At 39.6% G+C, this 19,596-nt stretch overlaps 1 protein-coding gene across 1 annotated transcript; it reads left to right on the forward strand.

The window, feature by feature from the left end:
- Positions 1–12,362: 12,362 nt before the first annotated feature.
- LOC110528331 (green-sensitive opsin-3-like) lies at positions 12,363–15,762 on the forward strand. Its single transcript, XM_021610316.2, has 5 exons — positions 12,363–12,776; positions 13,253–13,421; positions 14,592–14,757; positions 14,887–15,126; positions 15,271–15,762. The coding sequence occupies exons 1-5, from the start codon at positions 12,416–12,418 to the stop codon at positions 15,370–15,372; spliced, it is 1,038 nt and encodes a 345-aa protein (XP_021465991.1). The 5' UTR covers positions 12,363–12,415; the 3' UTR covers positions 15,373–15,762.
- The last annotated feature ends 3,834 nt before the right edge of the window (positions 15,763–19,596 follow it).

The following is a 19,596-nucleotide window of genomic DNA, read 5'->3' on the forward strand; positions in this document are numbered from 1 at the left end:
AAGATGCTGTGTCATTGAATGTTTTTGACTGGACTATGTACAAAAATATAATTATTCCTCTATGACAATTCATGTTTGATCACAGTTGGTCACACGTTAGGTGCTACCAAAAATATTAACATTTATACACAAGGTGCTACTAAAAATACTAACATTTATACACAAGGTGCTACTAAAAATACTAACATTTATACACAAGGTGCTACTAAAAATATTTGCATTTATACACAAGGTGCTACCAAAAATACTGAAATTTATACACAAGGTGCTACCAAAAAAAGTATTTGATATAGTACTAATTCCTCTTAATGGTCAGGTCTGTACAATTCTGCATCTATTCCCTGGCTTTTGATCCTTATTTTTTTCTCTACAGTTTCATACACCCTGCCAACTTTGTTCTATGGCAAGAACTCAATGGGTGAAAAGGGGGATTAATCTGTGTCAACAAGCAAGACAGGACTGTCTTCTCTGGGGCATGCACAGAGTCTTCTGTTGTCTTTTGGGACTCTGAATCCTCTCTGCAATCTATTTCCTCTTTCTAAGCTGCTCTTATGTGCCTGACAGTCGCTGTTGGTGTCAGATATCGGTGATTGATAGTGCTGACAGTGACACTAAGCTCTGTGTTTAACCTATAATGTCACCATGAGTTTGCTCAATAAGTTAATGTATACACGGAAAGGCCATATTAAGATACAAAACACGTCTAAGCACCACACTGTAACTGTGTATAAGAAGGTACACCTCAGCCAAGAAGCGTCTCCTTTTTTAATACTCCTCTCAGGGGTTGCTCAACAATTGTTTTTTTTTTACTTGGTGGTAAGACATACAGTGCATTCGGAAAGTATTCAGACCCCTTGACTTTCTCCACATTCTGTTAGGTTACAGCCTTATTCTAAAATTGATCAAATCTACACACAATACCCCATAATGACAAAGCAAAAACAGGTTTTTAGAAATGTTTGCTAATTTATATAAAAAAATGAAATACCACAATTACATACAGTGGGGCAAAAACGTATTTAGTCAGCCACCAATCGTGCAAGTTCTCCAACTTAAAAAGATGAGAGAGGCCTGTAATTTTCTTCATAGGTACACTTCAACTATGACAGACAAAATTAGGGAAAAAAATCCAGAAAATAACATTGTAGGATTTTTTATGAATTTATTTGCAAATTATGGTGGAAAATAAGTATTTGGTCACCTACAAACAAGCAAGATTTCTGGCTCTCACAGACCTGTAACTTCTTCTTTAAGAGGCTCCTCTGTCCTCCACTCGTTACCTATATTAATGGCACCTGTTTGAACTTGTTATCAGTATAAAAGACACCTGTCCACAACCTCAAACAGTCACACTCCAAACTCCACTATGGCCAAGACCAAAGAGCTGTCAAAGGACACCAGAAACAAAATTGTAGACCTGCACCAGGCTGGGAAGACTGAATCTGCAACAGGTAAGCAGCTTGGTTTGAAGAAACCTAGTGAATGACCTGCAGAGAGCTGGGACCAAAGTAACAAAGCCTACCATCAGTAACACACTACGCCGCCAGGGACTCAAATCCTGCAGTTCCAAAACGTGTCCCCCTGCTTAAGCCAGTTCATGTCCAGGCACGTCTGAAGTTTGCTAGAGAGCATTTGGATGATCCAGAAGAAGATTGGGAAGAATGTCATATGGTCAGATGAAACCAAAATATAACTTTTGGTAAAAACTCAACTCGTTGTGTTTGGAGGACAAAGAGCAAGAGGATAAATCAAAATATGGGGTACAGGTACAGTGATCAGTAAGCTGCTCTGACAGCTGCTGCTTAAAGTTAGAAAGGGAGATAGAAGACTCCAGCCTCAGTGATTCTTGCAGTTCGTTCCAGTCATTGGCAGCAGAGAACTGGAAGGAAAGGCGACCAAAGGAAGTGTTGGCTTTGGGGATGACCAGTGAAATATACCTGCTGGAGCGCGTGCTACGGGTGGGTGTTGCTATGGTGACCAGTGAGCTAAGGCGGGGCTTTACCGAGCAAAGACTTATAGATGAACTGGAGCCAGTGGGTTTGGTAACAAATATGTAGTGAGGGCCAGCCAACGAGAATCTGTCTGTTCCTTCCTAACCTGCTTTTGCAGCTGCGGTCACTAACTCAACAGCTAGGAGGTATCACTTCTGTAGTGAATAAGAGTTCAAAGGTTCATACCATTCGCAACCAAAGCTCATGCTGATGGTGGCTTCGTTCTGTAGTTATTATCTGAACCATTCTGACATAGGACCGTCGCCCTCATATCCTCGGAACAGGAAGTTATGTTGTCGTCAAGGGCTTATATAGGACGGGAGAATAGGGCGTGTTTGAAAAGTGTTATAGCCCATTTCCCTTCACAGAGGCTGGCCACTGAGTGAGCAGCCCTAACTTATGAAAACCCACATCTCACATTTTAGAAGCTAAAATCACATTTCATCCCATCACAAATAATTTCATATTCAAACATTTAAAATTTAACATAAATTCCATGTGAATCCGATAACTCTAATGTGTAGACTTTCCACTGTAGAGTTGATGTCATCTTATCATTGATGAGAATGTCTCAGATGACAACCGAACTGACATCATATTCATTAAGTACCACCGGATATGTTCAATTGTTCTGATTACCAGAATATAGTTCATTTCCCCCCACATTCTGATGTTCCCAGAATCTCTGTTAACCAAGGTTTTTTTAAATGTAACCTCAGTAGGCTAGAGAGAGGAAAAAGGGGGGAAGAGGTATTTATGACTGTCATAAACCTATCTCCTAGGCCAACGTCATGACAACGGTGTCCAAAGAAGGGCCAGATGTATACAGAATGGTGTAGTCTGCGTAGAGGTGGATCAGAGAATCACCAGCAGCAAGAGAGTCATCATTGATATATACAGAGAAAAGAGTCAGCCCGAGAAATGAACCCTGTGGCACCCTCATAGAGACTGCCAGAGTTCCGGAAAACAGGCCCTCCGATTTGACACACTGAACTCTATCTGAGAAGTAGTTGGTGAACCAGACGAGGCAGTCATTTGAGCAACCAAGGCTATTGAGTCTGCTGATAAGAATGCAGTGATTGACAGAGTCGAAAGCTTTGGCCAGGTCGATGAAGACGGCTGCACAGTACTGTCTTTTATCAATGGCGGTTATGATATCTTTTAGGACCTTGAGGTACACCCATGACCAGCTCGGAAACCAGGTTGCTTAGTGGAGAAGGTGCAGTGGGATTCTAAATGGTCGGTAATCTGTTTGTTAACAGATTCCGAAGATTTTAGAAAGACCGGGCAGGATGGATATAGGTCTATAACAGTTTGGGTTTAGAGTGTCTCCCCCTTTGAAAAGGGGGATGACCGCGGCAGCTTTCTAATCGTCTGGGATCTCAGATGATACGAAAGAGAGGTTGAAGGGTTTCAACAATTTCGGCAGGTAATTTTAGAAAGAGAAAGTCCAGATTGTCTAGCCCAGCTAATTTGTAGGGATCCAGATTTTGCAGCTCTTTCAGAACATCAGCTCTCTGGATTTGGGTGAAGGAGAAGTGGAGGGGGGGGGGGGGGGGGGGGGGCTTGGGCAAGTTGCTGCAGGGGGTGCTGAGCTTTTGGCCGGGGCTGGGGTAGCCAGGCGGAAAGCATGGCCAGCCATGGAGAAATGCATGTTGAAATGATTGATTATCGTAGATTTATCGGGGGTGACAGTGTTTCCTAGCCTCAGTGCAGTGGGCAGCTGGGAGGAGGTGCAAATTTATGTGTGTGGTGCAAATTTCTGCTTGAAAAAGCTAGCCTTAGCTTTCCTAACTGACTGAGTATATTGGTTCCTGACTTCCCTGAAAAGTTGCATATTGCGGGGGCTCTTCGATGCTAATGCAGAACGCCACAGGATGTTTTTGTGCTGGTCAAGGGCAGTCAAGTCTGGGGTGGACCAAGGGCTTTATCTGTTCTTAGTTCTACATGTCTTTGAATGTAGCATGTTTATTTAACTTCTTGGTGACAGGGGGCAGTATTTTCTCATCCGGATGAAATGCATGCCCAAATTCAACTGCCTGCTACTCATTCCCAGAAGATAAGATATGCATATCAGTAGTAGATTCCGATAGAAAACACTCCGAAGTTTCTAAAACTGTTTGAATTATGTCTGTGAGTATAACATAACTTATTTAGCAGGCGAAACCCCAAAGACAAACCATTCAGATGTTTTTGTTTGTTGTTGAGGTCACTCTCTTTTCAATAGGTTTTCATTGGAAATCCAGGCTTCCACTGGATGTCACCAGTCTTTAGAAATTGGTTGAGGTTTTTCATTTGTGTAATGAAGAAGTAGCCCTGTTCAGAACGAGGGTCACTTGTAGTGTACTGTTAGATGGAGGCACATGACCAGAAAGCTAGCTACAGTTTTTTTCCTCCTGTATTGAACACAGATCATCCCGTCTTCAATTTTATCGATTATTTACGTTAAAAATACCTTAAATTGTATTACAAAAGTAGTTTGAAATGTTTTGGCAAAGTTTACAGGTAACCTTTGAGATATTTTGTAGTCACGTTGCGCATGTTGGAACCTGTGTTTTTCTGGATCAAAAGCGCCAAATAAATGGACATTTTGGATATATATCGCCGGAATTAATCTAACAAAAGGACCATTTGTGATGTTTATGGGACATATTGGAGTGCCAACAAAAGAAGCTCATAAAAGGTAAGGCATGAATTATATTTTTATTTCTGCGTTTTGTGTTGCGCCTGCAGGGTTGAAATATGCTTTTCTCTCTTTGTTCATGGAGGTGCTATCCTCAGATAATAGCACCGTTTGCTTTCGCCGAAAAGCCTTTTTGAAATCTGACATGTTGGCAGGATTCACAACAAGTGTAGCTTTAATTTGGTATCTTACATGTGTGATTTCATGAAAGTTAGATTTTTACAGTAATTTATTTGAATTTGTCGCTCTGCATTTTCCCTGGTTTTTGGCCAGGTGGGCGTCCCACATATCCCAGAGAGGTTTTTAAGATGGCGAGGAAAGCACTTTTAAAGAGCAACCAGGCATCCTCTACTGACGGGTTGAGGTCAATATCCTTCCAGGATACCCGGGCCAGGTTGATTAGAAAGGCCTGCTCGCTGAAGTGTTTTAGGGAGCGTTCGACAGTGATGAGGGGTGGTCGTTTGACCACAGACCCATTACGCACGCAGGCAATGTGGCAGTGAACACTGAGATCCTGGTTGAACACAGCAGAGGTGTATTTAGAGGGCAAGTTGGTCAGGATGATATCTAAGAGTGTGCCCATGGTTACGGATTTAGGGTTGTACCTGGTAGGTTCCTTAAAGATTTGTGTGAGATTGAGAGCATCTAGCTTAGATTGTAGGACGGCCGGGGTGTCTCAATTGTCTCAAGGCTTAAAAACCTGTCTTTGACCCGTCTCCTCCCCTTCATCTACATTGATTGAAGTGGACAACAAGTGACATCAATGAGGGATCATAGCTTATACCTGGATTCACCTGGTCAGTGTATGTCATGGAAAGAATAGGTGTTCTTTGTATACTCAGTGTACATTTAGAACTGTCACTTTAGTGTTAGTTTCCTTCAATTTGTAGTCTACATTTTGCATCATTTCATTCCGTTTACCTTTCTTCAGTCATGTCCTTGTATTTGTTCTTGAGGGTCACTAGCAATATTATGCTAACATTGTGGAATAATTTGGGATCATTATGGAATTCAGACTAAAAGTAGCAATTTAAACCTGGAGCCTGGCACACACTTCACAACAACTTGACCATTGCCATACAGTTCCATGATTAGTGATGATTAGGGAAGACTTTTTGATTATTGTTCAACCCCTATTATAAAAATTTTCCCAACTTCCAAAATTGTATGGATTTAACTTGAATATGACAACTTTCAGGATGAATGAAACCACGGTATCCTTTATTCATCAATATATATTTTATAGGCTATCCAAACCTGTTTTTTTATGATTCATACATATATTCCTAACCCCAAAATATGTCTAACTTATCTACAACATCAGAATATCTTTAATCTACCAGTTGGCGCTGAAACAGACAAACATGCATATACACTATTTAGATGGCTTTCTTCCATTAATCCCTATATTCTGAACCTGTGGTCTTGATGTATCTGTTGACAAAAATTATAATTAAATGTAAACTGTATATAAAGGGATGGCTTATGATAACCATGTTGAATGAACAATCCATGAGAAAATCTGTTGGCCAGCAAGTGGGAGGGTTTTCAGCGGTTTAATTAAATGTATTCAGTGCTCGCAAGGGAACCACACCTGCAAAGACTGTTATGCACCTGCATAAGGTAAATCTGAACACCAACTACTGAGAATTGTATAGGAAAGATGTACATTTACTAAGTCTCAATCGGCCCATAGTGGAACTACTCTGATGATGTCACACCCTGACCATAGTTTGCTTTGTATGTTTATATGTTTTGTTTGGTCAGGGTGTGATCTGAGTGAGCATTCTATGTTGTATGTCTAGTTTGTCTGTTTCTGTGTTTGGCCTGATATGGTTCTCAATCAGAGGCAGGTGTTAGTCATTGTCTCTGATTGGGAACCATATTTAGGTAACCTGTTTTGTCATTGTGGGTTGTGGGTGATTGTCTATGTTATGTTGCATGTTAGCACAGTGTTTATATAGCAGTCACGGTCGTCTTAATCGTTTTTTTTTGTTTAAGTGTTCTTTGTTTTCTTCATTAAATAAAGAAGAATGTATTCTAACCACGCTGTGCTTTGGTCTACTCCATACGACGATCGTGACATCTGTCTTGAGGGATTGATACTTAATTTGTATTATGTGAGGCAAGAAATGACTTTGTTGGCCAGCTGTATGTCAACATTTGCTTTAAATATTTAATAAATAAATGTATAAAATCTAGATAAATGAATGCATGGACAAAAAGTGTCTGTCATTGAATTATTGTTTTTGATTGTTTGGTGGTTCATGCACTCAACAAGACAATATTTCTAGTTCAAATGCACAAAATAGTAAAATGACCAGGTATTAACTGAGAAAGAACATGGTAAAATGGTAACAACAACCTAATAACTCACAAATGTATCATAAGACATAAGGTTTTGAAGTGTCTGTGCTAAATCAAGGATATTTTTGGGGGGTAGGCTTAAAACAACCATACTTCCATTTGTTTTTTAACCCTTTTGTGGTGTTCATGTTTTTGTTATTCACCCAATGTTCGCAGGTCTGATGGACCCAGGTCTGATGGTTTTTAAAACAATACAGCCATAACAATTTAAGTAATAATTCTTAATATTTAGATGTTGACTTATATCAATTGCAAGCGATATAAACAGCATACATGGTTAATATTTGCCATTTACCTCTGCTAGATCACATTTATCAATAAAAGCGCTTCTGAATTTCCGCCTGACTGATGTGCACAAAGTAAACTGCCTGTTATTTAGGCCCAGAAGCCAGGATATGCATATACTTGGTACCATTGGATAGAAAACACTATGAAGTTTGTAGAACTTTCAAAATAATGTATGAGACTATAACACAATAGATATGGTTGGAAAGAATACAAAGAAGAACCAACCAGATTATGTTTTTTTGAGAGCCCATGCTCTTGCAATGGAAAGTATAAGGGCATATCCAAATCCAGCTCCCAGATTGCAATTCCTATGGCTTCCACTAGATGTCAACAGTCTTAGTTCAAGGTTTCAGGTTTGTTTCTTCCCAAACGAGAGAGAATTATGAGTTTTTGTACTGAGACAGAGTTGGAAATCAGTCTGTGCGCGCATGATGAAGAGGTCGCGCACCTGCTAAAATCGTTTTCCTATTGAACATACTTCTTTCCGTTTGAAATATTATAGTTTAATTACAGTTTAGGGTACCTGAGAATTAAATAGAAACATATTTTGACTTGTTTTAACAAAGTTTAGCGGTAGTTTTTTTGATTCCTTTCTCTGCATATTGAACGAATGGATTACTTAAATTGACGCCAACTAAACTGACTTTTTGGGATATTTTTTTTATGTTGATGTGGGGCGCCGTCCTCAAACAATCGCATGGCACGCTTTCAGTGTAAATCGGACAGCGCAGTTAGATTAACAAGAATTTGTTATACGTCTAGCGGGACGCATGGCCCTGAGATTAAAACAATACAGCCATGACAACTTAAGTAAAAATTCTTAATACTTAATACTTAGATGTTGACTTATATCAATTGCAAGCAATATAAACAGCATACATGATTAATATTTGCCATTTACCTCTGCTCGATCACATTTATCAATAAAATTGTTGTTCATTTATTTTAAATAAATTGTAATCAAGAGATGGGTGGAATAAATCATGTTAATCATGTTAAAACAAGGTTTTAATCACTATTCATATTTATTTTCTTTGAATTGAGGTGGGAGCTCTGACTTTTTTATCTGTACTGTTCCTACCATCGTCAGCTTCCTCTTGAGGAGCTCCTGTCCCAGCTAGTGCGAAGTAAAAAAGTTATCACTGTGGTCACAGAGTCCCTGTGTCATGTCCAGGACAATCCGCATCCCTTGGTTCTTCTCAGGGGCTCCTCCTTCTGGCTTCGCCGTATACACTTGCAAGTTCCACACATATGATGAAGCAACATCGCAAGCAGCCCAGATCTTGATTCCAAATTTTGCAGGTTTAGACTGCCTGAAAGGGCAGCGGCCCCTAAATGGCATAAGCTGCTCATCAACAGTAACGTTGGGCCCAGTGTTGTAAAACAGGGGAAGGCGGTCCACCCACTTGTCCCACACTGATCTGATTGCAGATAGCTTGTCTCTCTGGTGTCTCAGTTATCAAAGCGGATAGTCCTGGAAATAATGTGGAAGGTTTTCCAGAGACATTGTGGCACGGAAAAGTTCTCTGCCAGTTTCTGCATACCACAGGGATTCTGTGGATTCTTCATTGGATCTGAAAACACCAGCAAGGATAAGAACACCAAAGTATACATGTAAATGAGTTAATCTGCTTCCATCTCTCTCCAAAAACACGCCTTCCCTACAAATTAGTGTAGTCCAGAATGATTTTCTGGATGGTGTCTGGGATGAAAAGTTCAAAAGAAGACTTTATGTCCTGTACAACCGTCTTTCGTTTTGTCCCTGATTGCATCCTTATCACATTGGCAGCCATGCGGGGTAGCTCATTCCTTGGGGCAAGAAGACTGTTCAATTTCACCATTTTCTGACTCCATATTTCCTCTCCTGCAGGCTGCTGATGAGCTGGTTGCTGACGGGCTGGTCCTCAGTGTCAGACTCCGAATTGACAGAGACATAACCCTCATATTCTGAAACTTCTTCATCTTTGAAAGTGGAAGACGCTCCTTCTACACTAGAAATTCTACAAATTACCTTTTAAGAAGGCACACCTGATAATTTAAATGCATTCCAGGTGACTATCCCATGAAGCTGGTCGAGAGAATGCCTGGCTATTTGAAGAATCAAAATGTAAAATATATTTGGATTTGTTTAACACTTCTTTGGTTACTACATGATTCCATATGTGTTATTTCATAGTTTTGATGTCTTCACTATTATTCTACAATGTAGAAAATTGTAAAAATAAAGAAAAACCCTTTAATGAGTAGGTGTTCTTAAACCTTTGACCGGTAGTGTATTTAATCAATTTTGAATTCAGGCTGTTACACAACCAAATGTGGAATAAGTCAAGGGGTATGAATACTTTGTAAGCAAGATGAAAACCATTTGCACCACCACCAAGTGTTCGTGGAGTAGCAGGAACATCTTAATTAGCTGTTACGAGTGGCGCCTGGCTGTAAACAGCTAATCATGTGTAATAATGATTTTCTAATCAAGTAATATGTTTAGACGTGCAGATATGTAGCAGCTGGTAACTCACAGACAGCATTTGATTGTATTCATATACACAAGTCACACGTGGCCAGTGTGTCACTAAATGGAAAAAAGCTGTCAGGTAAGTCTTTTACTAGATTTTACTGTTGCTTTTTAGATAGCTTTTCCTTTCACTGACCTGAAGTGGGGTCAGCTTCAACTCACGTTCAAGCTAAATTCTATTCAATAATGTTTATTTGTCCTTGAGGCAGTCAATTGCAAGTTGACCCCTCACCCCTGAGGCTTCAACACAGAACATTACAGATACTTAACCAACAAGGTTGGTAGTCAACACACAACTACAAGATAGATACATAACCTTTAATATTCATAGACACACTTTAGCAAGAAACTCATACGAGTCAATATTGGTAGACATGAAAGCTGTATTGAATTGTATCAGTTTCTTGCTAAACTATGTCTGAATTCAGACATATTAGTGATACTTTAAATATTGCTTAGCACTACAAGTGGTGACCCTGATGTGATATGCCACACCGCATCAAAGATCCACCACCATATTTTACAGTAGGCATGGTGTTCTTTGCATCATTCGTTCGATGCCAAACCCACCACTGGTGTGTGTTGCCAAAGAGCTCTATTTTCATGCAATACAATAAATGTAAACTCCTGAAGTTTGCTGATTCTGAATCCAAGTGCTCCGATACAGCTGAACAGCACACCTGCAGGACAGGTACAGGATGACGACAACAATTGCCTGAGTTACACCAGGAACGCACAATCCCTCCATCAATGCTCAGACTGTCCGCAATAGGCTGAGAGAGGCTGGACTGAGGGCCTGTAGGCCTGTTTTAAGGCAGGTATCACCGGCAATAACGTCACCTATGGGCACAAACCTACCGTCGCTGGACCAGACAGGACTGGCAAAAAGTGCTCTTCACTGACAAGTCGCGGTTTTGTCTCACCATGGGTGATGGGTCGGATTCTCGTTTACCGTCGAAAAAATGTGCATTATGCCGAGGCCTGTACTATGGAGCGGGATTGATTTGGAGGTGAAGGGTTCATCATGGTTTGGGGCGGTGTGTCACAGCATCATCGGACTGAGCTTTTGCCATTGCAGGCAATCTCAATGCTGTGCGTTACAGGGAAGACATCCTCCTCCCTCATGTGGTACCCTTCCTGCAAGCTCATCCTGATATTATCCTCCAGCATGACAATGCCACCAGCCATACTGCTCGTTCTGTGTGTGATGTCCTGCAAGACAGGAATGTCAGTGTTCTGCCATGGCCAGCGAAGATCTCAATCCCATTGAGCACGTCTGGGACCTGTTGGATCGGAGGGTGAAAGCTAGGGCCATTTCCCCCAGAAATGCCTGGGAACTTGTGGAAGAGTGGGGTAACATCTCCCAGCAAGAACTGGCAAATCTGATGCTGTCCATGAGGTGGAGATGCACTGCAGTACTTAATGCAGCTGGTGGCCACATCAGATACGGACTGTTTTTGATTTTGACCCCCCTTTGTTCAGGGACACATTATTCAATTTGTGTTGGTCACATGTCTGTGGAACATGTTCAGTTCATGTCTCAGTTGTTGAATCTTGTTAGGTTCATACAAATATTTACACATGTTAAGTTTGCTGAAAATAAACGTAGTTTACAGTGAGAGAACGTTTCTTTTTTTGCTGAGTTTATGTACTTGACATACAATATGCATGTATTTGAACCCAGGTCTGCACACTACTGTAAGATGCTTTGGATAAAATGGTGTGCTAATTGGTATATATTATTTTGTATTATATATTAATGGTATTATATTTTTTATATATTATCAAGTGAACATAATATTACCCCCATCTCACAATGTGGCAGAATTGAATAACAGTATAACATATAGATTTTATTTGAGAACACCAAAGTGCTATGCCCACTTTTGCTGCATACTGCACATTGTGAATGCTTTTATAGGCTACTGTATATACATTTATCAGCTCAACAAACCACAGCATAAAGGACCCAGACTACAGGCAATCTTAGTTGCTGTATATTTTCACTTCATATTAGTATTTTAGTGGACATATTTGACTGAAGTTATTTATAAGATGTATAATTGGGTTTATAAATTAAAATGTGCAATCTCTGACTCAACTACAAGTCTATACATTGACCTTTGAGGTAAATTGACATTTTAGTGTGATTTAAATGTTTTGAAATTATTGTGTTTTTGGGGTGCTGAGTGCAAAAACAGCCAAACAAATAAACAAGCAAATCAATAAAATATAGGTGGTAATTGGGTGCATATACAGCCTTTCTGTTATTTTTATACCAACCTGTGAAATGTCTCTACAACTTGTACTATCATAGACACTTCAAAGGCCTATGAATAAATATCCAAATCCCCTGGAATCAGAGGTTAGTCAACTGTAAGACTTTGAATCGCATAATCCCAGACTAATCTAATTAACAGATTTTAAATCCCCTGAAAGCAGCCTCCACAAAACTGTATAAAATCAATCTCAAGACAACATTTGCATTAGAGAGCTGCTGCATCCAAAGAGACAGGGTTGACCAAATTACTCAACTTTTTCTACACCTTACCACCTGTCCATTTACTCAAAATGAATGGCACTGAGGGCAACAACTTCTACATCCCCATGTCCAACAGGACTGGGCTTGTAAGGAGTCCTTTTCTATACCCTCAGTACTACTTGGCGGATCCATGGCAATTCTATCTGCTTGCTGTCTACATGTTCTTCCTGATCTGTTTTGGATTCCCCATCAACGGTCTGACCCTGTATGTCACAGCCACAAACAAGAAGCTCCAGCAACCTCTGAACTTCATTCTGGTCAATTTGGCTCTGGCTGGGTTGATCATGGTTCTCTTTGGATTCACTATCACCATTACATCTGCTGTCAATGGCTACTTCATCTGGGGACCATTGGGCTGTGCCATTGAGGGATTCATGGCTACACTTGGAGGTGAGAAATATTTTGTGCAGGTTGTTCACTTTGGCTAGCATGGGTGCCAGTCTGTTTCTTATTGAATTGGCATTACAATGACAGCAATGAAGTTGGCGAGAGCATAAAGGTTCACTCTCCTGCTGTCCATTCTTCTCCCCATATGGTACATTAGTTAATTAGTGTTCACAGCAACAGAGTTTTCTTGACTTCATTGTTTAACATGTGAAGAAGTAGTTTCAATAAAGTTTACGGATTGGGCATGCAATCAGATTTTTGTCAAATATACTTGGACAGTCTCAATCAAGATTAAAGAATTTAGATTTAACGAAATAATAGTCATTGTATCGTAAGATCCAAGATTCCATACAGTCCATATTATGCAGCAATTAGATCCCCTTCTCTGTAGTTTGCATCTTCATGCTCCAACCTCTTTTGCCTAACAAATGCAGGACAAGCAAAAACAAATCTCTTCCCTTTCCTATTCTCAATTCAAGGTCAGGTGGCTCTGTGGTCTCTGGTGGTGCTGGCAATTGAGAGATACATTGTGGTCTGCAAGCCCATGGGCAGCTTCAAATTCAGTGTCGCCCATGCTGGTGCTGGTGTTGGATTCACCTGGGTGATGGCTGCCACCTGCGCTGTTCCCCCACTGGTTGGCTGGTCCAGGTACAGTGCATGTAATATGATATAAAAGTAAAACACAAAGATCCTACATTTATCTGACACAGATTAAGCTTAGTCCTGGACTAAAAATCTATTTCAATAGAGACTCTTTATTGACCATGCTTTCTAATCCAGTAAAAGGCTTAAGAGAAACCATCCCCTTACGTTGCAATTTGCAATTCATATAATTGTCTGATCTTTTAATCACATCAATTACACACTCATTATAAATGCAGGTGTAATGTCTATGAGATGAGATCAAACAATGATGTAAAGACAATAATGGGTTAGGTTTAATACAATGCATCACACATATAATGCATTTGGTCAATCATGGTATTCTCTAGCAAAAGTTGTTGGCTTTTTTGTGTTATTGCATTTTAGTGACATTAGCTAGGTTTCCATCCAATTGGTGACAGATTTCCATGTGAATATTCTAACATCTGCATTAAAACAATACACACATTTCCCCACCAGTGATGGATTTCCATCAAATTGACTTGTTGCAGATATAAGGTTCTGCGGGATGACGAAGTTCACATAAAATACCTTTTGCGGTTAAATTCCATGTTTCCTTAATAAACAAAATACAAGTTAAATGGGTTTCCATCGCATTTTCAACTCTGCTGATGGTTTTCGCAAAAAAAATGTGTCACATAATGAGTGGTATTGGCACGCAGTTGGCTAGAGCACCCATATGGCCTAAATGATGAGATTATTATTATTTGTCAAATGGCAGCCTTAGCATCAATTATCATGTCACCAGAATAAGACCTTTGCTATTTATTGGAAAGAAGCATCATGCTCATCACTTTGCACTTTCACCACCCTCAGAAGTTCATCATCATTTATTGAATCTGTTACCTAATAAAGTGCATGCTTTAGCGATGAGTCATAGTGGAGGGGACCACACAACATGTAAATTGCGTGACTCCAAGTTTACTTTGATAGTTGTTATATAAATATTTGCTTGTAAAAGCTTTTCCACTGACATTTCTTCATATAATTAATTATACAGACACAAAAAGATCCCACCTTGCCTCGTGTATTTTGTTTTGTCGACATACCGATATATTTACTGTAGAGATTTTGGTTGTTAGTCAAGGTTAACACTGATGATCTTCTCATAATGTATAATCTAAAACTGTCTCATCAACTGAATTTCCCTCATAGATACATCCCTGAGGGCATGCAGTGTTCATGTGGACCTGACTACTATACTCTGAGTCCAGGCTACAACAATGACTCATATGTCATATACATGTTTGTCTGCCACTTCATGGTTCCAGTCTTCATCATTGCCTTCACTTATGGAAGCCTTGTCCTCACAGTCAAGGCGGTATGTGGTTCTTAGACACAGAAAATGTAACTAGCAGACCCACAAAGTCATAGCATTTGGATTCTTATGCTAAGGATATGATTTCTAATAAGTCACACAAGCATTTATCTTGCTTCTCTTCATTTTCAGGCGGCAGCTTCCCAGCAGGACTCAGCATCCACCCAGAAAGCTGAGAAGGAAGTGACACGTATGTGCCTCCTGATGGTTATGGGTTTTCTGATTGCCTGGACCCCCTATGCCTCTGTTGCTGCTTGGATCTTCTTCAACAAAGGAGCTGCGTTCACTGCCCTGTTCATGGCTGTCCCAGCCTTCTTCTCAAAGAGCTCAGCCATCTTCAACCCAGTCATCTATGTGCTGATGAACAAACAGGTTGGTAACATGGGATTTTGGTCTTTCCTTTCCCAACAACATAAGCCTACTTATATCATAAAAGTAATTTCTACTGTCTGTGCTAGTACTCTAGCATCTTGACTCTTCCATCTCTGACATTGTGGTCTCGCTCTCTCTCTACAGTTCCGTAACTGCATGCTGGCTGCTGTAGGCATAGCAGCCCCTGAGGATGAGACTTCTGTGTCAACAAGCAAGACAGAAGTGTCTTCTGTGGGCCCTGCATAGAGACTTCCCTCATGCTGCACTTCCTGCCCTCTGATTTCTACCCTTGTCTGATGCTCTACATGGACTGCTTTTGAAGACACACTACTTTCACCAAATGGACATTAAACTGTACTGACCTGTAATGATTGGGCTCTGTTGTTCTCTCTACGCTCACAGACTGTGCCACTTAATGTAGTTGAGAATTGACTTGACATACATTATACTCGTCCAAAAGAAACAGCTGATTTCCCTCTTATAGGTGGTAACAAATGGATGAGCCTCAGGCTTTCAGAACAGCTCTAATGTTTGTCTTGATGGATGATGAAATTGTATTTTTATTTTATGGCGAGGCCAGCAATTATTTTGTTGTCATCATTTCCTGTGTATACAGTATTTTATAAATAAATCTAGTACTAGATAAATACATGCATGAAACTATTACTTTTTGTTGGTCATTTACATTTGTTTACTGATTTCTAGTCCAGATGATTAGCACTAATGCTGCATATTCTACACATTCCTAATATAGGCTAGCCAATTCTGACTTTGTGGCTGCGTTAACTAGTTCACATGCATATCTGCTTTCTCATTGTTTAGAATGATCCCATCTGATTTTGCCTCCCAACTGCCTTCCTTTTTAAAATACATGTATTGTCATTGTTAGAGCGTCCCTTAGAGTATCTAGTCAATATACACTTTGTGTACCAAACATAGGAACCTTCCTAATATTCTCAGTCTATGTCATGGAAAGAGTAGGTGTTCTTTATACTCAGTGTACATATCCTGGCATTCAGAAAACACTTCTATCCAGAGCATCTTACAGTAGTGAGTGCATACATTTTCCTACTGTTCCCCCATGGGGGATCATAACCACAGCCTGGCATGGCAAGCACCATGCTCTACTAACAGAGCCACATGGGACTAATCAACTCACGCTTCATGATTTCAATTCCACCCACTGTTGCTGATGTCTTTCCTTCGGAGATCCATGTTGACCCACTGTTGATCCTGTCTGAACTCATTTTGAACTTGCTAATGTTGCTTAAGCAATTATTTAAAATATTTTCAAATACATTCCAATACTAAACTATTTGTATTTTCAAAGAAACTTTGTCAAATACTTTTTTCGAAAACTATTTGATACTAATTCAAATACAGTAAATAGTATTTGAACCCAGGTCTGATGGATTTGAGGTTAAAATGCAGTGAATTGCCCCTCTACATTCCCACTACCTTGGTTATAGATATCTACACATTTATCACACTATAACTCATGGAGCTGAACTATCACTTTAAATACCATTCTATTACTACCTTGCCGTAGTTCTAGTGTGCCACTCCATAATAAAGGCTATAGTCCTTTAGTGGCATAGTATTATCCCTATCCTGTTCCACTATTTATGCAAGATTAGTGTAATCTAGACACATAGGCTTGCAGAGCAGATGTAAAAATATCCCATGTGATTACACAAGGCAAGCTTAACCTCATCAATTGAGTTCACAATGTTTATTTCTGCATGGACAACCTGTTAGAAATAACTTAAGTAATGTAAGAAATCACAGCATATACTGTACACTCATTAGCCTCTGAGATTTTCAGACACTCATTAGCCATTTCAAGTAATGAAATAAAGGCCTACACCTTGAAGTATATGGTGACTTATGGTGACTTATGGTGACTTATGGTGACTTATGGTGACTTATGAACAGCTTAAGGAGATAGTTCACCTAGTTTGACCTTAAAGTGACCAAAACAAAAACATACTCCATTGCTCCTAATCTTTTTATTGTCACAAGCAGACTTAGTGAACAAATGGTGTAAAGTACAACAATCAAATATTGGCCTCATGTAAATGTCCGTGTGTTTCTGTTAAATCAGATTTACTGTTAAAACAGTTTTCTGACCAGAGAGTAGCTAGTAAGGTAGCAGTGGTGTTTTATGAGTAATGGAAGGGCTTATGTAGCAACACAAATAAGAGAAACACACTTTGGTATTGACTTAGTGTTCATTGTGTCATCAGCCTTAAACACATATGTTTATCTTAAAAGTGGAACAGCTCTTTAGAACATAACAAATAGGGTGTAAAAGAATAACATGCCTAATAATGAGTATGCTATAGAATATCAGGAGAGTTCCATTCTTATCAGATAAAAGGAATATATGGTTCCTTCATGGTCTGCAAAACCTTTCTTGTGGATCCAACTTTGTCCATCTCTCCACCTGAAATAGTCTAAACAAAAAATAAGGATAACAAATAGTCAATTTAAAGTCACAACATGAAGTTTGAGTTTCAGCAAAATGGCAGCTGGAGAAATGCAACCTTAAAGTCATTGCTATGGATGTAAAGAGTGACAGTTCATGAGTTTGAGACGATTTCTTTAATGCCACAATCCTGAATTAGTTCAGTGCTTTTTCAGCCAAAATGATGTCCTGCACCGATTTGCTGTACAAATGAGGGCTGGGGCTGGAGAAATGTTGGGCTATGAGTGTGAGTACTCACAGTCCATGAGATCATCATCATAATTTTAACCACATTTTGTAGTTATACGTTTGATTACGAATAAAACAAATTCACAGTTGTATTATTAGTTATTTACAAGCCTATATTCTCCAAGAATCACAGAAGCACTATATATTGCATACTATAGCCTACCTTTAGCTTCATGCACTTGTGGCACACCGTACGTGTGTTGGGAAAAAATGAACATAATTTTCAGATGATCTGCGAGGCCCCAGAGACTATATATATTGTTCAGTATCGACCCGGAATAAACTTAACTCCTGTTGTGCCGCCAAAATCCAGTGTAGTATCCATGTGCAGCGAAATCTCTCTCAATGTTTCCATGACTGTTTCTACAAAGTCCAAAAACATTCAGTAGTGAGTAATGCTACTGAAAGTGACCATCACATTTTGCATAGGGCCTCTGGAGCTTAAAACACTCTAGACCTGACATCATGTTCCGGACGGGATCAAGGGTCACCAGCATGTGAGCAGAGCTGGAGTGAGAGGCGTACCCAATTTGACTGGAGCGCAGAGCGACTTTCCCAAAGGTTGCAGCACCGGCATTCTCGCCCTCTCCAATTTCGCTCCAGTACGTCTCCAGTAGAGAGAGCTCACTTCACTTCAGGAGCTCAGGGCATGCTTAGCCCAGCATGCACTTGTCAATTAGCTCGCAGTCTCGAGTCAGAATTAGTTGCAAATGTCAAATGTGGAATTATTTAAGGTTAAGTTTAGGCATTACCTCTGAATTTTTTAGGTTATGGTTAAGTTTACACATTATCTCCAAAATATTAAGGTTAAGCATTAACTACGAATGGTTAAGGTAAGAGTGAAGGTTTGGGATAGGTTTTTTTTTAAAAGCCAAAAAAGCATTCTATCGCTGGACTTGAACTTGCAATCTTTGGAATCAGAGGCAGATGCTTAAAAACCTCTTAAGGATCCACCCCTTTTTTCAATCTTCGCCTAAAATGACACACCCAAATCAAATAGCCTGTATCAAATCAAATCAAATGTTATTGGTCACATACTCATGGTTAGCAGATGTTGGGAACAGAAATGGTTAGCATGGTTAGCAGAAATTCACCATTCCAGTGTTTTACTTGCTATATTGTATTTACTTTGCCACCATGGCCTTTTTTTTGCCTTTACCTCCCTTATCTAACCTCATTTGCTCCCATCGTATATAGACTTGTTTCTACTGTATTATTGACTGTATGTTTGTTTTACTCCATGTGTAACTCTGTGTCGTTGTATGTGTCGAACTGCTTTGCTTTATCTTGGCCAGGTCGCAATTGTAAATGAGAACTTGTTCTCAACTTGCCTACCTGGTTAAAATAAAATAAAAATGTCAATGCAAAATGCTTGTGCTTCTAGTTCCGACAATGCAGTAATATCTAACAAGTAATCTAACAAATTCCCCAACAACCTTATACACACAAATGTAAAGGATGAATAAGAATATGTACATATAAATATATGGATGTGCGATGGCCATGCAGCATAGGCAAGATACAGTAGATGGTATAGAGAATTAGATTGGGGTGGCAGGTAGCTTAGTGGTTAGAGCGTTGGACTTGTAACTGAAAGGTTAAAAGCAGTAGTTTTGCCCATGAACAAGGCAGTTAACCCACTGTTCCTAGGCCGTCATTGAAAATAAGAATGTGTTCTTAACTGACTTTCCTAGTTAAATAAAGGAAGATAAAAAAATAAATATACATATGAGTAATGTAGGATTTGTAAACAT

This window comes from Oncorhynchus mykiss, chromosome 7, assembly GCF_013265735.2.
Source record: "Oncorhynchus mykiss isolate Arlee chromosome 7, USDA_OmykA_1.1, whole genome shotgun sequence".
Classification (NCBI taxonomy): Eukaryota; Metazoa; Chordata; class Actinopteri; order Salmoniformes; family Salmonidae; genus Oncorhynchus; species Oncorhynchus mykiss.

What these genes read in the sequence shown, in the direction of transcription:
- LOC110528331 (XM_021610316.2), top strand. Translation starts at nt 12,416, where the DNA reads ATGAATGGCACTGAGGGCAACAACTTCTACATCCCCATGTCCAACAGG. An exon ending in ATTCATGGCTACACTTGGAG is followed by an intron (nt 12,777 to 13,252) that starts GTGAGAAATATT and finishes TCTCAATTCAAG; the next exon opens with GTCAGGTGGCTCTGTGGTCT. An exon ending in TTGTCCTCACAGTCAAGGCG is followed by an intron (nt 14,758 to 14,886) that starts GTATGTGGTTCT and finishes CTTCATTTTCAG; the next exon opens with GCGGCAGCTTCCCAGCAGGA.